At 39.8% G+C, this 19,785-nt stretch overlaps 1 protein-coding gene across 2 annotated transcripts in view; it reads left to right on the top strand.

Moving 5' to 3' along the window:
• The first annotated feature begins 713 nt into the window (after positions 1–713).
• Positions 714–19,785, top strand: part of mtx2 (metaxin 2) — a 103,198-nt gene continuing 84,126 nt past the window's right edge. Inside the window, exons 1-3 of one of the 2 annotated variants that reach the window (XM_072579147.1) lie at positions 714–857; positions 18,061–18,108; positions 18,834–18,880. In XM_072579147.1, the coding sequence (XP_072435248.1) occupies positions 818–857; positions 18,061–18,108; positions 18,834–18,880 (135 nt within the window). In that variant the 5' untranslated portion in view covers positions 714–817. Of the gene's footprint in view, positions 858–945; positions 1,072–18,060; positions 18,109–18,833; positions 18,881–19,785 lie in introns of those variants that run through there. The other variant, XM_072579148.1, reaches the window with a different exon arrangement.

Here is a 19,785-nt window from a genome sequence, read left to right as displayed (position 1 = left end):
GTTAGGAGAAATGTCTTAGCCCAGACAGTGGTGATCCTGTAGAATTCTCTCCTGCAGCAAACAGTTGATGCCAAAATATTAGATGTTTTCAAGAGGTTAGATATAGTTTGAGGGGTAGAGGGATCAGAGAATATGAGGAAAAAGTAGAATCAGGGTAGTGAGTTGGATAATCAGCCATGATCACACTAAATGACAGAACAGGTTGGAAGGGCTGTATAGTGTACTCCTGCTGCTATTATCTGTGCTTCCACTGGTGACTATGCTTTCAGTTGCTTAAAACAAAACCCTGAAATATCCTCCCTTCTTCATTTTCATCCTTTAAGATGTCCCTTAAAACTACCCCTTTGAAGAATCTTTCGATTTAATGTCTCCTCTGTTCCTTTGTGTCCTGCCTGGGATCATGTTAAGTATGCTATACAAACTTGTGGTGGCTGTTCATACATTATGACAGTGATTACACGTAATGCAATTTATTGGCCATAAAGCGTTTTGAGACGCGATTGGCGCTTTAAGAATGCAATTTTTCTTCTCAACCGATAGTGTTTGCAGCAGTCTTGGACCCAAACATCCAAATTCCTCACCCAACCTTCTCCTACTTCTCCATAAAACAGCCCACGTTGTCTAAATCTTTACACTGCACAATGTGCTCCCTTCAAACCAGCAACAGCATACAATACGCATGCGCAGCACTGGCAGTGCTGGACAGGATGTGACACAAAACCGCCGGAAGTGAGTGTCTGCTGCGATTGACATTGTCTTAGGAAGATTGTGAAGCCTTTCTCTCGGCCGAGGAGAGCAGCAGCAGTAGCTTTGTGCCATGTCACTAGCAACAGACATGTTTGTCTGCCAGATGGCAGGTAATGAATTCAGAGTCGCTTCGTGCTGTCACTAACGGGGTTAGCTCGGTCCCTGTTGGAGTAACTAAAAGGTGACGGGGGGCGGGTGGGTCTGTTGACCCAGTGAGATTCTCAATTCGTCCCACCTCCTGAGGAACGGATGGGATTGCCAGAAGTTAACTTGGATCAGTTGTCGCCTCTATTTATGCACTTTCCATTAAGTTGTACAACCCACGTATGTATGCTTTGATCAACAAAAGTGTAACTTTTTCAATGTGTCTATGGTTCTTTGGTCATTAGTCTACAACATTTCTGTTGCTTTGAGGATTGCTGAAGAGTGGCTGTTTTCCACATTATGAATTTGAGGATGATTGAATAAACCACCTGGATTACTTGTAATTTTGAGTTTTGATGTAAGTACAATGTTGTTAACAGTTTAGCTGCAAACAGTTGAAGGTAAAGAAAATTGAGAACAGTGCCTGAGTAGTCTTTTGCCCAAGTCAAAATGCAGAATAGGTAGACTGTAGTTACATGACTTCTTTGAATTGTGTCCTGTAATGTCAAGTTGCACTGAACAATGCTGTTCCATACAACTTTAATGTTTCAGTACATGATTCAAAGGTGTAAGCATGAGGTTCCTGCTTTTAACTCAGGCACATGGTTCAAATTACACTATCTGATAATTCTAGTGCTTTAAATGACCAAATATCAGTTACTTGTATTTCTAAGGTACTGAAATGCATGAAATGATCATGAATAAGCTGTGTAACTATACCTTAAATTTCTGGAATTTGTATGCAGTAGATGCTTTTTGTGCAAAAATAGTCCATAAACTCCATTTATGCATATATATTGCTGCTGTATCAATGAAGATCTAGAATGTATAATGCAAGGCAATATTGGAACTAATTGAAATCTGAAATAAAAACAATCCTGGAAATGCTGAGTGTATCTAGGAGTATCTGTAGAAAGGAATTAGCATTTTAGGTCAGTGCCTAATAGGAGCTGTCTTAAGATCACATTTTAGTACTTGAAATTATAATTGCAATCAATATTACTTGTGAGCTAAAGACAAAGTCCTACTTATCTTAATTTGTGATGATGTTTTGATAAGTTTACTTTGCTTAGACCCCAGCTGTCACATTTATTCAGTATTTAATTTCTTCTATAAATTATGGAGAAATGCAAGCAGTAATAAATTAACTCTCCAATTAAATAGGCCTTTTAGATAGCTCAGTGAATCCCTTCCAACAATAACAACAACTCACCAGGGTTCCTTTGACAGCACCTTCCAAACCTGAGACTTCTACTACCTAGAAGTACAAGGGCAGCAAATACATTTGAACTGTACTATGTGAAAATTGCTTTCTGAATCACACACTATCCTGGCTTTTAAAAATAAATTACTCATTGGTTGAGGGTGTTGCTAGCTCCACCATCGCTAGTTGTCCTTGAGATGGTGATGGTGATGGTGATGGTGAGGTGTCTCCTTGAACTGCTGCATTGTGTTTTGTTGTATGTCTTAGGGAGGAAGTTCCAGGATTTTGACCCAGCAACACAAGGAATGGCAATTTATTTCCAAGTCAGCATGGTGGGGGGAGTGTATGTTTGTGAATGTGGTGCTCATTCAAGTAGTTTAGTTTGTCTTGGATGCTATCAAGTTTCTTGGATATTATTGGAGCAAGGGGACGAATATTCCATCACACTTCTGTTTTGTACCTTGTAGGTGATAGACAGGATCTGGGGAATCAGGAGGTGAGTTACTCCCTGTAGGATTCAGAGCCTATGACTTGCTTTTGTAACTACAGGAATTATATGACTAGTTCAGTTCGGTTTCTGGTCAATTGTAAGCATAGGATGTTGATGATGGGGTATTCATTAGTGGTAATACCATTGAATGTCAAGGGTGATGGTTAGATTCTCTCTTGCTGGAGGTGGTTGTTGCTTGGTACTTTTGTGGCATGTACAATACTTGTCAGCTTCAGCCTGGATATTGACCAGGTCTTACTATATTTGGATTTGGATTGCTTCAGTATCTGATTAATGATGATTGGTGTTAAATGTTGTGCAATCATCATCAAATGTCTGCACTCTGACTTCCCAAATGGAAAGAGGGGCATTGCTGAAGCAGCTGAAAATTCAAAGTTTGTGAGAAGATTTGTAGCTCGGGTGCTCATTGTTGTGGTTCTGTTCGCCGAGCTGGAAATTTGTGTTGCAGACGTTTCGCCCCCTGTCTAGGTGACATCCTCAGTGCTTGGGAGCCTCCTGTGAAGTACTTCTGTGTTCTTTCCTCGGGCATTTTTAGTGGTTTGTCTGTGCCGCTTCCGGTTGTCAGTTCCAGCTGTCCGCTGCAGTGGCCGGTATATTGGGTCCAGGTCGATGTGTTTGTTGTTAGAATCTGTGGATGAGGACGTAATCAGAAATATACACATAGACAAGGAAGAAACTATGGTCTCATTCGATGTAACGGCACTGTTCACCTCTATTGACAAAACCCTAGCCAGAGAAACAATGTCCAATCTGCTGGACAACACAGAATAGACAACAAGATGGGGAACCTATCAACAAAGACTGCATACTCAAACTACTGGACCTGTGCCTCACAACACACTTCACATTCAACAACCAAATATGTGAACAAATCAACGGCACACCCGTCTCTGGACTCATAGCAGAAGCAGTAATACAAAGATTAGAACAAACAGTCTTACCGCAAATTCAACCCAAACTCTGGGTCAGATATGTGGATGACATCTTTGTAATCATTAAAAACACAGAAATAAAAAACACACACCAGTTCATCAACGCCACACTCGCAGGAATCAGATTCACTAGAGAGGAAGAAAAGGACAACCAACTCCCATTCCTAGACGTGATGGTACAGAGAACACCGAATGGAGAATTCACCGCAAAGGTATACAGGAAAGCCACACACACACAGACCAAGTCCTGAACTATGCAAACAACCACCCCAACACACACAAGAAGTTGCATCAAGACACTGTTCAAAAGGGCCACAACACACTGCAGCACACCAGAACTGCAAAAAGAGGAAGAAGAACACCTATACAATGTATTCACCAAAAACGGATGCCCTCACAATTTCATCAACAGATGCCTAAGGGAAAGACAACGGAATGAGGACATGCCACAACCCAAGGACTAGCCAAGTTACCATACATCAAGAACACTTCTGAACTGACAGCCAGACTACTCTGACCACTAGGATTCATAACAGCACACAAACCAACAGCCACTCTCAGACAACAACTCACCAGGACAAAGGACCTGATACCCAGCATGAGCAAAGCCAACGTAGTGTACAAAGTCCCATGCAGGGACTGCACAAAACACTGCATAGGACAAACAGGAAGACAGCTAACGATCCGTGTCCATCAACACCAACTAGCCACGAAACGACACGAGCAGCTATCCTTAGTAGCCACGCACGCAGATGACAAGCAACATGAATTCGACTGGGACAACACTGCTATTATAGAACAAGCCAAACAGAGAACAGCCAGGGAATTCCTAGAGGCATGGCACTCCTCCACAGATTCTAACAACAAACACATTGACCTGGACCCAATACACCATCCACTGCAGCGGACAGCTGGAACTGACCACCGGAAGCGGCAGAGACCAACCACTATAAATGCTGGAGGAAACATCACAGAAGTGCTTCACAGGAGGCTCCCAAGCACTGAGGATGTCACCTAGACAGGGGACAAAACGTCTGCAATACAAATTTCCAGCTCGGCGAACAGAACCACAACAGCTGAAAATGCTTGGACCGAGGATACTACCCAGAGGAATTCTTTCAGAGATGTCAGTCAATGCAGCGCCAGGACCCCCAACAACCACAACCATTTTCCTTTATGTTAAGTATGACTCCAACCAATGAATAGTTTTTACCTGATTTCCATTGACTCTCTAGTTTTGCTAGGGCTCCTTTGTGCCACACTGTAGCCTTGATGTCAAGGGCTGTCACTCTCTCCTCCCCTCCGGAGTTCTGCTTCTTTGTCCATATTTGAACCAAGACTGTAATGAGGTCAGGAGCTGTGTGGCTCTGAGCATCAGCGAGCAGATTATCGCTAAGCAAGTGCTGCTTGATTACGTCGCTGATAACTGCTTTCAAGAAATTGCTGGTGACTGAGAGTAAACTGTTGGGACAATAATTGGCCGGGTTGGATTTGTCCTACTTCTTTTGTACAGGCCATACCTCGGCAATTTTCCACATAGTTGGGTAGATGCCAGTGTAGTATCTATACTGGAGCAACTTGGCTAGGGATGCAGCAAATTCTGGAGCAAAAGTCTTCAGTACTGTTATTGGACTTTTCTCATGGCCTGTAGCCATAGCAGTATCCAATGCCTCCAGCTGTTTCTTTACATCACATGGAGTGAATTGAATCAGTTGAAGACTGACCTCTGATGCTGGGGACCTCTGGAAGAAGTCCAGTTGGATGAACTGTAGTTCTGAGCTGAATTATAAAACTGTTTCTTCACTGCTGGTTCAACCTCATGAACATCCCTTTCTAACAGCACTGTGGGTCTCTCTGCACCCCAAGGTAGCAGGGTTTCAAGATGGCAGCTCACCACCACCTCTGGGTCAATAGGAATGGTAAATACTGGCCTCCCACGATAAAACTACATAGATCTTACATCCATGAAAGCAACCATTGTTGTTAAAAGATTACTAGGAATGCTTATTTGAGTTGGGTTGCTAGTAGAGGCTTTTTCTGATATCTGGGTGAACTTCCAATCTCCGTTATGGCAACAATGCTAAATGAAACATCATAATATCTTCAGATGAATGTTTGTAGATATAACACGTTTCCTTGTACAGTAGGTTTTTCATGCCATTTAACACGCCAAGAACAAGGTTAAATGTTGCTAGATTTATTTACCAGGTGATCTCCCAAGAATCTAGGGTGTTTTTAACATTTAGGTAAAAACAATGACTGCAGATGCTGGAAACCAGATTCTGGATTAGTGGTGCTGGAAGAGCACAGCAGCTCAGGCAGCATTTTCATGTCAAGGATACTTGCTGTTTTATTGTGTGGCACTACTATTGTGTTCAATGGAACAGATTCAGATTGGGCATTCATGAACTGTGTGGCATCAGAAGCAGTGAAATTTTATTCCACCACATTCCATAACTTCATGATAATACGTCAGCTGTCTCTTTGACAGTACTGTCAAGGCAATGGATTCACACCAAAAAGAAAAGTTACAGCATGTAACTTGAAAATTTTTGTGATTTACTTTTGAAGCACATTCAGCCACTTTTTCAGATGTGGTTATTGTATTGAAGCAGAAAAATGCAAGGTGCCTATTGTGAATAAGATGAATTTAAAGTAATAGAGCCATAGAGATGTACAGCATGGAAACAGACCCTTTGGTCCAACCTGTCCATACCGACTAGATATCCCAACCCAATCTAGTTCCACCTGCCAGCACCCAGCCCATATCCCTCCAAACTCTTCCTATTCATATACCCATCCAAATGCCTTTTAAATGTTGCAATTGTACCAGCCTCCACCACATCCTCTGGCAGCTCATTCCATACACATACCACCCTCTGCATGAAAAAGTTGCCCCTTAGTTCCCTTTTATATCTTTCCCCTCTCACCCTATACCGATGCCCTCTAGTTCTGGACTCCCTGACCCCAGGGAAAGACTTTGCCTATTTACCCTATCCATGCCCATGATAATTTTGTAAACTTCTATAAGGTCACCCCTCAGCCTCCAAGGCTCCAGGGAAAACAGCCCAGCCTGTTCAGTCTCTCCCTGTAGCTCAGATCCTCCAACCCTGGCAACATCCTTGTAAATCTTTTCTGAACCCTTTCAAGTTTCACAACATCTTTCCAATAGGAAGGAGACCAGAATTGCATGCAATATTCCAACAGTGGCCTAACCAATGTCCTGTACAGCCGCAACATGACCTCCCAACTCCTGTACTCAATACTCTGACCAATAAAGGAAAGCATACCAAATGCCTTTTTCACAATCCTATCTACCTGGAACTCCACTTGCGGGGAGCTATGAACCTGCACTCCAAGGTCTCTTTGTTCAGCAACACTCCATACGACCTTACCATTAAGTGTATGAGTCCTGCTCAGATTTGCTTTCCCAAAATGCAGCACCTTGCATTTATCTGAATTAAACTCCATCTGCCACTTCTCAGCCCATTGACCCATCTGTTCCAGATCCTGTTGTAATCTGCGGTAACCGTCGTCGCTGTCCGCTACACCTCCAATTTTGGTGTTATCTGCAAACTTACTAACTGTACCTCTTATGCTCGCATCCAAATCATTTATGTAAATGACAAAAAGTAGAGGGCCCAGCACTGATCCTTGTGGCACTCCAATGGTCATAGGCCTCCAGTCTGAAAAACAACCCTCCACTATCACCCTCTGTCTGCTGCGTTTGAGCCAGTTCTGTATCCAAATGGCTACTTCTCCCTGTATTCCATGAGATCTAACCTTGCTAATCAGTTTCCCATTGGGAACCTTGTTAAACGCCTTACTGAAGTCCATAGAGATCGCATCTACTGCTCTGCCCTCATCAATCTTCTTTGTTACTTCTTCAAAAAACTCAATCAAGTTTGTGAGACATGATTTCCCATGCACAAAGCCATGTTGACTATCCCGAATCAGTCCTTGCCTTTCCAAATAAATGTACATCCTGTCCCTCAGGATTCCTTCCAACAACTTGCCCACCACCGAGGTCAGGCTCACTGGTCTATCGTTCCCTAGCTTGTCCTTACCACCCTTCTTAAACAGTGGCACCACGTTTGCCAACCTCCAGTCGTCCAGCACCTCACCTGTGACTATCGATGATACAAATATCTCAGCAAGAGGCCCAGCAATCATTTATCAGGTACACCTGATCAGGTCCTGGGGATTTATCCATCTTTTAACCATTTCAAGACATCCAGCACTTCTTCCTCTGTAATCTGGACATGTTGCAAGATGTCACCATCTATTTCCCTACAGTCTATATCTTCCATATCCTTTTCCACAGGAAATACTGATGCAAAATATTCATTTAATATCTCCCCCATTTTCTGTGGTTCCTTGCTGATCTTTGAGGGGCCCTATTCTCTCCCTAGTTACCGTTTTGTCCTTAATATATTTGTAAAAACCCTTTGGATTCTCCTTAATTCTAATCACCAAAGCTATCTTATGTCCCCGTTTTGCCCACCTGATTTCCCTCTTAAGTATGCTCCTCCTTTCTTTATACTCTATGGATTTACTCGACCTATCCTGTTTATACCTGACATATGCTTCTTTCTTTTTCTTAACCAAACCCTCAATTTCTTTAGTCATCCAGCATTCCCATACCTACCAGCCTTCTCTTTCACCCTGACAGGAATATACTTTCTCTGGATTCTTGTTATCTCATTTCTGTCAGTTTCCCATTTTCCAGCCGTCCCTTTACCTGCGAACATCTGCCTCCAATCATCAGCTTTTGAAAGTTCTTGCCTAATACCGTCAAAATTGGCCTTTCTCCAATTTAGAACTTCAACTTTTAGATCTGGTCTATCCTTTTCCATCACTATTTTAAAACGAATAGAATTATGGTCGCTGGCCCCAAAGTGCTCCCCCACTGACACCTCAGTTCTCTGTCTTGCCTTATTTCCCAAGAGTAGGTCAAGTTTGCACCTTGTAGGTACATCCACATACTGAATCAGAAAATTGTCTTGTATGCACTTAAGAAGTTCCTCTCCATCTAAACCTTTAACACTATGGCAGTCCCAGTCGATGTTTGGAAAGTTAAAATCCCCTACCATAACTACCCTATTATTCTTACAGATAGCTGAGATCTCCTTACAAGTTTGTTTCTCCATTTCCCTCTGACTAATAGGAGGTCTACAATACAATCCCAATAAGGTGATCATCCCTTTCTTATTTCTCAGTTTGACCCAAATAACTTTCCTGGATGTATTTCCGGGAATATGCTCCCTCAGCACAACTGTAATGCTATCCCTTATCAAAAATGCCACTCCCCCTCCTCTCTTGCCTCCCTTTTTATCCTTCCTGTACCATTTGTATCCTGGAACATTAAGCTGCCAGTCCTTCTTTTGTAATTTTAAAAACAGTCCAGCAATTGGAATCCTGTGCCAGTAATCGAAAGCACATAACTTCAGATCTCACCTTCATAATTAACAAATGATAAAGATGACAAAAACAAACTGGTCAGTCAGAGTGAGCACAAAGTCATTAATTGTTATAAAAAATACATTTTTAATGGAAAGAATCCTGTTCTGGGTGAATAACTTCATTATAATCAAACTGATACGGTTGCAAACATTCAAGTAACAAGGCCAGCACCATCTTAGAGCAACTGGAGCTCAATAATACAAATGCTGGCCTGACAAACAATGTGTACATAGAAATTCAGGTTAGTCTCACCAAAAGTTACAAAGATATCCCACAACTGTTGTGCAATTATTTGGTCATTTTCCAAAGATTTAATACAAACACTTGCATGGCGTTGTGTTTACCAAAATAATCCAATACTATCTAGCCTTTGCAGTTACCAAGACTGAAGCATGTTTCAACTTGTTGGAGTAAGAACTGTTAGCATAATGCCCTCTCATTTACTTATTTCCCAATAAGTCATTTTGAAATATTTTCTTGCAGATAATGTTACAGCATATCCATTTTGAAAATACTTCCAGTTGAACTCATTGTACATGTTCTGTCGTAATGGTGATAAAATACACACTATTCAAATTCCATTATCTGATTTTAATAATTTCATGGACTAAAATGATTTTGAAGAGGGACGAAACACTGACTTTGATACAAGTCACCTGACCAGATATGTTAACCATATTCTATTACACTAACATGGAATAAACAAGGCTTGAAATGAATTTAATGCTTTATCAAAAGGCGCTGAAACTGGTCAACACAGTCAAGTATAAAAAGATCCTTGGCTCCTAATTTCATTTATACATCAGACATGGAAATACACAAACCATCTTGTATTTCACAGAGTTGCTTTTGTCAGAGTACGAGAAATGGATTCTATTGTCGAAACAGATCCAGCTGGAGAAAGTGCTCTCTGGCTTTGAAGAAAGACAAGTGCTCAGTGACAGAACTGATTGAAGAAAAATCATTTGGATGCAAAGAACTTAGAAAAAATCTTTCTGGTATTTGCTACTGCTGATAATTGAAGCTATTCGGTAAATAACCATGATTTCAGATTAAAATCTAGTGCCTTGAAGACACTTGTCTCTACTGTACATATATACAGTGTCTTCCTTTCCTCTTCCTTTTGTACTGGACGCTATTTTTGTTCTAACTTTTGCGCCTGTGAGTATGCTTGACGTTGTGATTAGTCGATACTAAAATTGTGCTGTGTTTCACTGAAGAAATCCTTGCATATGGTTCCTTCCTGCTGCATTGGAAACTGGTTACCTATGTTTTAACTGGAGAGATATGTTGCCTCATTCTGAAAAGAGACGAAAAAAACCTGCAGATGCTGGAATCCAAGGTAGACAAGCAGGAGGCTACAAGAACACAGCAAGCCAAGCAGCATCAAGTGGTGGAGAAGATGATGTTTCGTGGGTAAACCTTCAGGACTGTGGTTGGGTATAGGGGCGCTGCAGATAAAGGGGTGTGTGGGGGCAGGATAGAGAAGTGGGGATAGGTGAAGGCAGGTAGATGGTATGACCTGGTCAGTCAATGGGAGGAATGAATACAGTAGGTGGCTGGGAGTCAATAGGAGGAAAGAAAAGGGACATAAATTTTATGCCCACCCATGAGGTTGAAAAAACAGGAGCTGATTCACCTCTCCTCACTTGGTTTTGTTTTTATTCATTAGTGGGATGAGGATATTGCTGGTTGGCAACCATTTATCTCTGATCACCCCAATGGCAGTTAAGTCAACCACATTGCTGTGGGTCTGGAGTCATGTGTATGTCAGGCCAAGTAAGGTTGGCAGTTTCCTTGACTAAAGGACATTAGTGAACCAGATAGGTTTTCCTGATAATTGATTATGGATTCATGGTCATCGTTAGATTGCTAATTTCAGGCTTTCTTACTGAATTCAAATTCCACCACTTGCTATATTGGGGAACAACGTTTTTTTTTAAATAAAAGTTTCTGCGTGACCAGAATTTTTAAAGAAAATTTGAAACAGAGTTAAATCTCTTTCATAGCACCATGTATAAGTCAAGAAGAAATTTAATAATTCAGAGGTGTAATAGGTGGGAATTAAGAGGATTGGTGGTCAACTTCAATACAACTAAGGAAAACTATGGTGAGAACCTATAGAATGTAAAGGAGATTAGAAGCAATATAGAACATTGTTTCACTTACCAACCTTGCAGAAGTTAAACAATTTAACAGAAAACTGTTAAACTGGCAACACTCAGATTTTGTTGGAACTTAATTCCCACAGAGGGTAGATCCAACAGACACTGATGAATAAAGATGAAAAACTACGTTCTTTGTGTTCCTCCTCAGCAAGAATTTCTTTTGGAGCTATTTTTGTTCCACGTGTGGACAAGTTTTCACTGTTTATTAGGCAAGGCTAGAGCTGCAATATAGAAGAAATTCCAAGGAAATTTCCTGGCCTTTGCTTTCTCTCCTTCCTGACTCAACACTGTCAAGACAATGGATTGTACCTTTGGGCTCTTTATCTCCTGGGCTGTAAGCGAAGTCACTCCACCAGCTTAAAATTACCACTCCATTACAATTCACTATAATTGCTAGCTGCTGTAATTTTTGGCAGTGCCATTTCAGTGATAGCATTTCTGCACAATGCATGAGGCTGTAGTCTATTTATTGTACATGCATATGTTATCAGTCTAACGTAAATCGCTGAATCTTCCAATACAGAAGGAAATCTCGAATGTTTTATTAATATATTAGTGCTGAAATTGAAACTGGCTTCATAAATTTCATGCTGCTAGTTACTGTATAATCCTTCTAATTAAGGCAAGATGTTTGTGTTGGGAATGGAATGTTTTTCCAATTTGGGGATCACTGTCAACATAAAGCCTTTCCAGATTAGTATGAAGTAGCCAGATGCAAACAAAAGTTCCCTGAAACTTGTTGGAACTGTCTCTCTCCTCAACTATCCTTTAAGATTAACCAAATTTTGCTCAAGTATGGCTGAGTTTTATGTTGTATGTTTATATATGCTAGGAACCAGGTTGTAACGCCTTGAACTTTTTCTGGGGTTTCTGGAAGTTAAAAGGCTTTGTGTACCATCAATGTAAGTTAGATAAATTAAAGTATGTTGCTGGAAGGACGCATCCATTAAAATAGTTTGCTTTGGCAATTTCCCTCTCTTTTGAACCAATTTTTCTTATTTCCTTCCTTTTGCAATGAAGATATCAGTTCTTGCACAAATGTGGTTTCATGGATGCTGGTTATTCTCTGATACCATAGTCAAGTAGCACTCCACATTTCTCAATCTAGACAGTGAGTGTTAACTAATAGGGGAATTAGTGCAACTATTTTTGTTTTTACTGGACAATCACATATTTTCTTCTTGCAGTGGTAACTGCCCGTTGACCTTGATCAGGCACAGGTACACTGTTAAGGTGTTATCAGTTTATTTTTATCCAGAAACTCAGCTAATGTTCTGGGGACCTGGGTTCAAATCCTGCCATGAATGAATTTTGAATTCAATAAAGAATCTGGAATTAAGGGTCTAAAGGTGACTACGAAGCCAGTGTCAACTGTTGGAAAAACCCATCTGGCTCCATAATGCCCTTTTAGTCAAGGAAATATGTTATCCTTATCTGGTCTGGCTTATGTGTGACTGCAGACCCACAGTAATGTAGCTGACTCTTAACTGCCCTCTGGGCAATGAGGGATAAGCAATAAATGCTGGCATAGCCAGCAATGCCCATACCCTTTGAGTGCATTTAAAAAAAAAAGATTCTTGATGAGCTATAGTGCTCCACTGTATAAAAGACTGGAAATAATAACCGAGAACATTTTGCTTTATAAAGCTCAGTTCATAGCTTTAACAGGCTAGGCCAAATTTGTGTTTGCTTTTGTAAATGCATCTTCTGTATTTATATTTGTTACTGGAACAGTGCCTAATAATATTGAAACAGCAATAATAGTTAGATGGCACAAGCAGGTTCACGAACTGAGATTACCAGCCCAGGCATTGATGTAATGAAATATTGTTTATATCCACAAAAATAGTAGACCTTGTAATATGGTCTGGCTATTGACATTGTTCCTTTGGTTAGGTATTCAGTTAACTCAAACAGCAAAGAAAACTGACTCCTTACATGATTCTGCTCACAAATGTACATTTGTGAGCAACTGTATTAGATGTTTATAAATTTGGTGGGAATCTCTCGGAACATAGACAAGTGTGGATATTAATCTTGATTATAATTCTCTATGTAGCTCAACAACCTCCTGAAATTCACTGTCTCGGCACTTAAAACTAGGCAGGATTGTGAAGTGGCAGAGGGCTTACTTTGTCTTTGTGGAGCTATACCAATCAAAATGCCAGTGCCTTTGTTATAGAATGGAAGGTGGAAGGCCTAATAAACTTTGCTTCATGCGTGCTATTTTGATTTTTATCAAACCTAATTTAAATTGCATATTACAAAAATCAAATATTGAAATGTTCTAGAGACCTCTATTGATAAGCAGAAGACCTTGGGGAAATTTCCTTTTATGCTCTAGACATAGTGAGTAGCAAACTGTAATCCATATGCTATGGAAATATGTGGCCCAAGGATAAATGAAGTTTGATTTTAGTGGAGTTTTTTTGTGTCATAAATCACTGTGATAGAAAACAGGCTTGTGTGGTTAAGCTACATGTAATTTGTGTTTGGTGATGTAAGAAATTTTACATCATGTTCAGTACCTTTTAAAATGCATGTTTTGTACAAGACTGTTATTTTAGCCTGAAAATCACAGCTGTAGCTGTCATCTGTGATATTTACTGTTCCATTATTTATTGGTCTTGAACAATCCAGAGAGACAGAAGGTTCAAACATAGACTATTTCCTGGTATTAAAACTGTTTTTATATTAAATTTTTATTTTTCCGATTTATCAAAATTTGTATTGGAAGTTGTTCTGCAGATATAATTCCTAAAGATATTCCAATAAATAGAGGCACTGTTTCACTTGATTCTCCATTTGAAACAAAATATAGATAAAGTTGTGTATAGTCACTGAAATGCAATGCACACTTTTTTTATAATTTATTTTTGAGTTTCACAGATGACTTATATTACTGAATTTAGTTTCGTATTAATCCGCTGTTGCTAACAAAAGCTTTTTTTTAGATAAAATATATTTAGTGTTTGTTACATGTATTTCTTGTTGTAGGACTGAAACTTTCTATTCCTCCTAATTTGTTTGTTAAGAAGTGTAGGATTAATTTATCACTTTGGTATGGTATTACAGGAAGTTTTTTTACATCTTAATCACAAAATAATACCGTGCTGTTGTTTGACAAACCACTAGATTTATAACTTTCTTGAGAAGTTTTTACACTTTTATTATTGTTTATTTTAAGGGTGACTAATCAGGTTAACCATAATTATTAGGAAAATATTGTAACACTTATTTAAATTTTTACAAGGCTTTTGTTGTTTTGAAGTTGTCAGCATTGTTAACATGATAATTTATTTGCTTGAAGTAAATATTAAAGGTAAGCTGTCATCTCAGAGTCAGGGAAAAAAATCCTGCTAATAAAATGAATATAGTAAGTGAGGGTTTTCTGACCTGTAATTATATGGCTAATTTCTGTTTTTGTGACTTCAGGCAAATGAGGAATGTGTTCTAAAAGTTGGCTTTAGCTCGTGGTATTTGTAGAAAAAAAGGTAAAGTCTGAATTTAATTTTTGACAGCCAGGTAATCTGGAGAATTGCCTAGTTTTTAGCTGGCTTATGAAGCAGTTAGTATATTACATTAGACAGATTATGCAGATACAGCAAGTAATTTGGAAACAAATGTAATGTTGGTATTTATTGCACGGGGATGAAATATAATAGTAGTCAAGTCCTTCTACAATTGAATAGGACATTGATGAGACCATGTTTAAGGTACTATGTTAAGTTTTGGTTGCCTTGTTTAATCTTACTGAAAGTAGTTCAGAAAAGGTTGGCTATGCTGATTCTTGGGATAAAAGAGCTATCTTATGACGAAGGTTGAGCAGGTTGGGCTTATATTCATTAGAGTTTAGAAGAATGATCTAATTTAAATATATGAGACTCAAACAAATTGTCTCGGTAAATGCCAAATGAATGTTTCGCCTTGGGAGTCGAGAACATGATGTGCAGTTTGCAAATAAAGGGTCTTCCATTTGAAACAGATGAGAAATTTCTTCTTAGTGTTGCTCTTTATCTTAGAGAGCCATTGAAGCTGAGTTCAATAGATTTTTTTTTCAAAACGTTATTGAGAGTTATAGATGCAATCAGGAAAATGGAGCAGGGGCCACAATCTGATCAGTCATGATTTTACTGAATGGTGGAGCTGGCTGAAGATGTAAATTGGCCTATTACTATTTTGTTTGATCTAATGATTGGGTTAATTAACTTGATAGTTGATTTCAAACTTCTCATGTCATGTCAACTGGATAAGCTAATTGCTGGGAAACATAATAAAATTTGTAGTTCAGCAAAAATCATTAATGTATTTAAATGAATTGTTTTATCAATTATCAGGATTAGAGAACTTTTTCAGTGATTTGAAGTCACAAAGTATATTGTACAAATAGGACTCATGAATCTCAATGTTCAGTACCATTTGTGACGACTCAGATGTGCTCAAATGCAACATGATCTGGACAATATCCACACTTGGGCTGACAAGTGGCAAGCAACATTTACACTCCTCAAATGCCAGGCTATAACCATTGCCAATAAGATGCAATCTAACCACCGCCCCATGACATTCAATGTTGCTACCATCACTGAATCCCCCACTATCAACGCTCTAGTGGTTATCATTGACCAGAAACCAAACTGGACACCACATAAACGCACGGTGGCACAGTGGTTAGCACTGCTGCCTCACAGCGCCAGAGACCTGGGTTCAATTCCCTTTTAGTTGACTGTGTGGAGTTTGCACATTCTCCCCGTGTCTGCGTGGGTTTCCTCCGGGTGCTCCGGTTTCCTCCCACAGTCCAAAGATGTGCAGGTCAGGTGAATTGGCCATGCTAAATTGCCCGTAGTGTTAGGTAAGGGGTATGGGTGGGTTGCGCTTCGGCGGGGCGGTATGGACTTGTTGGGCCGAAGGGCCTGTTTCCACACTGTAAGTAATCTAATCTAATCTAAACACAGTAGCTATAAGAACAGGTCAGAGGCTAGGAATACTACAGCAAGTAACTCGCCTTCTGACTCCCCAAAGCCTGTCCACCATCTACAAGGCTCAAGTCAGGAATGTGATGGAATACTCCTCGCTTGTCTGGATGAGTGCAGCCCCAACAACAGTCAAGAAGCTCGACATCATCCAGGAAAAGCAGCTTACTGGATTAACACTAAGCCCACAAGCATCCACTTCCTCCACCACCAACGCTCAATCACTGCATTGTATACTATCTACAAGATGCACTGCAACATTTCACCAAAGATCCTCCAACAGCACCTTCCAAACCCATGACCACTTCCATCTAGAAGGAAAAGGGCAACAGATATATGGGAACATCATCACCTTCAAGTCCAAGTCACTCATCATCCTGACTTGGAAATGTATTGCTGTTCCTTTACTGTCACTGGGTCAAAATCCTGGAATTCCCACCCTAATGACATTGTGGGGCAACCAACAGTAGGTGGACTGCAGCAGTTCAAGAAGGCAGCTCACCACCATCTCCTCAAGGGCAATAAATGCTGGCTGGCCAGCCAGCAAATGCCCACATCATACAAATGAATAAATTTAAAAAAAATCAAAGGTGGTTTGCAGGTGCAGCAAGTAAATAAGAAGGCAAATGGAATATTATTCTGCATTACCAGAGGGATGGAGTTTAAAAACATGTTGGTTAAGCTGTCGCTGTTTCGGGTTCTTTTGAGGTCATAACTGTGTATGTTTTGAGAAAGATGTACTGGCAACGGAGGGGTGGAGAGGAGGCTCACCAAGTTGATTCCAGAATTGAGAGAACATAGAACTTTACAGTGCAGTACAAGCCCTTTGGCTCTCTGGTTTCACAGGCCGGCTCAACATCAATCTGAAGACCTATTAACCTGCACTATTCCATTTTCAATCATATGTTTATCCAATGATCATTTAAATGCCCTTAAAGTTGGCGAGTCTACTATTGTTGCAGGCAGGGCATTCCATGCCCCTTACTACTCTCTGAGTAAAGTAACTACCTCTGACATCTGTCCTATATCTATCACCCCTCAGTTTAAAGGAGTGGCCCCTCATGCTGGCCATCACCATTTGATGGAAAAAGGCTCTCATTGTCCAGTCCACCCTGTCCAACCCTCTGATTATATTATATGCCTCAATTAAGTAACCTCTCAATCTTCTTCTCTCTCACAAATTCAGCCGCAAGTCCCTCAGCCTTTCCTCATAAGATCTTCCCTCCATGCCAGACAACATCCTAGTAAATCTCCTCTGAACCCTTTCCAACACTTTCACATCTTTCCTGTAATGCGGTGACCAGAATTGTACGCATTACTCCAAGTGCAGCTGCATCAGAGTTTTGTACAACCCTCAACATGAGAGGATTGGCTTGTGGGAGGGGTTATACTCATCAGAATTTAGAAGAATGAGGGGGGGATCTTACAGAAACTTATAAAATTATGACAGGGATACATAAGGTAGAAGCAGAAAGGTTGTTTCCACTGGCAGGTGAAACTAGAACGAGGGGGAATAGCCTCAAAATAAGGAGGAACAGATTTAGGACTGAGTGGAGGAGGAACTTCTTTATTCAAAGGGTTGTGAATCTAGAATTTCCTGCCCAATGAAACATTTGAGTCTACCTCATTGAATATTTTTAAAGCAAAGGTAGATTTTTTGAACTGTAAAGGAATTAATGATTATAGTGAGCAGGCAGGTATATGGAGCTGAGTCTGTGAAAAGATCAGCTACGGTCTTATTTGATGCTGGAGCAGACTCGATGGCTTACTCCTGCACATATATCTAATGTTCTTATGTTTTTAGCACGTTTTTGTTATAAAATGGAGATAGTTCTCCTCCGAAGTTAGGTCTACTGTTTTGAATTCAGATGTGGTTCTTTATGCCTATACATTTCATGCATTTATTTTGTTGTTACAGCTGCAGAACCTTGGCCCGAAAATGCAACACTGTATCAACCCTTGAAAGGTAGGCATTGTGTTTTGGAATTAAATCTTGTAATACTTTATACTGCATCATTTGTTTTTGCAACTAATTGTGTTATTCAATCAAAGATTCGGTGCATGTCGTGGAAAATTTTAATACTTTGTGGTACTTCATCCTATTAAGATGATTTTGCTGGCATGTGTCTGTCAAATAAACAAGACATTCATGAAATCTAGCCTTCATGATTTATTATTCAGCAAGTAAATAGCTTGTTGTGAAATGATATGGTTGAAAACCCTATTGATAGGTTTACCAACAGTTGGGAAATGATTTGTAGGTCCATCAGATATTTAAATATTATGGCAAATGTGGCTCTCATTAAAAAAAGAACTTAAAATGCTTCACATTGGTAGAGACAGTTCAGTTTTCTTTTAGCAGCTGTTCATATATCATCAGCTCATGTTACGGCCCCCATTTGGGGCACAGCAGCCTGCTCCAGTTGTCAGTAGACTGCAAAGTAATGAAGACTAATGGGTTGCTGCCCCAGTCCTCTAAACCAAGGAATTTTTATTGCAGTGAACTTGTCATCTTTCTTTCTTCTGACAGACTGAAATGTTTTATAATGTTAGCTTCAAATAGCTTTTTAGAACACCATTGGAGACTTTTCTTGCTTTAGGTAAGCAATGCTAAAAGATTATTGTGTACTAATGGTCTGATTCAGGTGATAAAATTTCCTTCTATATAACTTTTGTCCTCTCATTATGCAGGGGAACAGATTTTGCTGTCAGACAATGCTTCCTGTCTTGCTGTTCAGGTAGGAATAAAAGCATGATGTTCTTGGTATTAAGGGTCAACTAATCAGATTGGATGCAAAATCCTTAATCAGTTTGAGAGAAAACACATACTATGGTATGAAAACTTCTGTGAAACTCATTAATGCTTGTTTGCTTGGAAAATCCTGTTCAGTTTGCAGAGGAATGTCTCAAAATAATACATGAAGAAAGTGGTCACCTGGGGATCAATCGGAAAGATAGATGATCAAATTTAAATATTGTACGGTGTATCATAATTTTTTTTTCTATAAATGTTGTTGGCCCTGAAAAGTTCTGGAAAAACTTGTAAAGAAAGAAAAATGCACAGAGCTTTGATGGTCACTGCTCGATGACTGGTAAATATTTTTAATCAGGGTAAAAACAATGACTGCAGATGCTGGAAACCAGATTCTGGATTAGTGGTGCTGGAAGAGCACAGCAGTTCAGGCAGCATCCAAGGAGCAGTGAAATCGACGTTTTGGGCAAAAGCCCTTCAAAATGTCGATTTCGAAGCTACTTGGATGCTGCCTGAACTGCTGTGCTCTTCCAGCACCACTAATCCAGGATATTTTTAATCAGTCTGTTTGGAGATGTTATGACACAGTTGGAGCTGGTGGGACTTGAATCCAGGTCTTATACTATACTTTGTTTTAACAAAAAGTATTATAGATATCTAATTGTGGCAAAATTTCCCTTTTAGGATAGGTTATTTGCTTGACAGGACTGTCTTATTTAATTCAATGTTTTTGGCACCTGCCATTTTTTCATGGGTTTTTAATTAAGGAACAGAGAAAAGATGAGGCTTTCTTTTCATTCAGGGTTGTGAGGATCATAAATTCACTGTGAAAGAAGGGTGGAAGCACATGCAATAGGGCTTTGAAAAGGGAATTGGATATATAATTGAAAA

The sequence above is a fragment of the Chiloscyllium punctatum genome, chromosome 10 (assembly GCF_047496795.1).
Source record: "Chiloscyllium punctatum isolate Juve2018m chromosome 10, sChiPun1.3, whole genome shotgun sequence".
NCBI lineage: Eukaryota > Metazoa > Chordata > Chondrichthyes > Orectolobiformes > Hemiscylliidae > Chiloscyllium > Chiloscyllium punctatum.
This window is presented reverse-complemented; position numbering and strand designations above follow the sequence as displayed.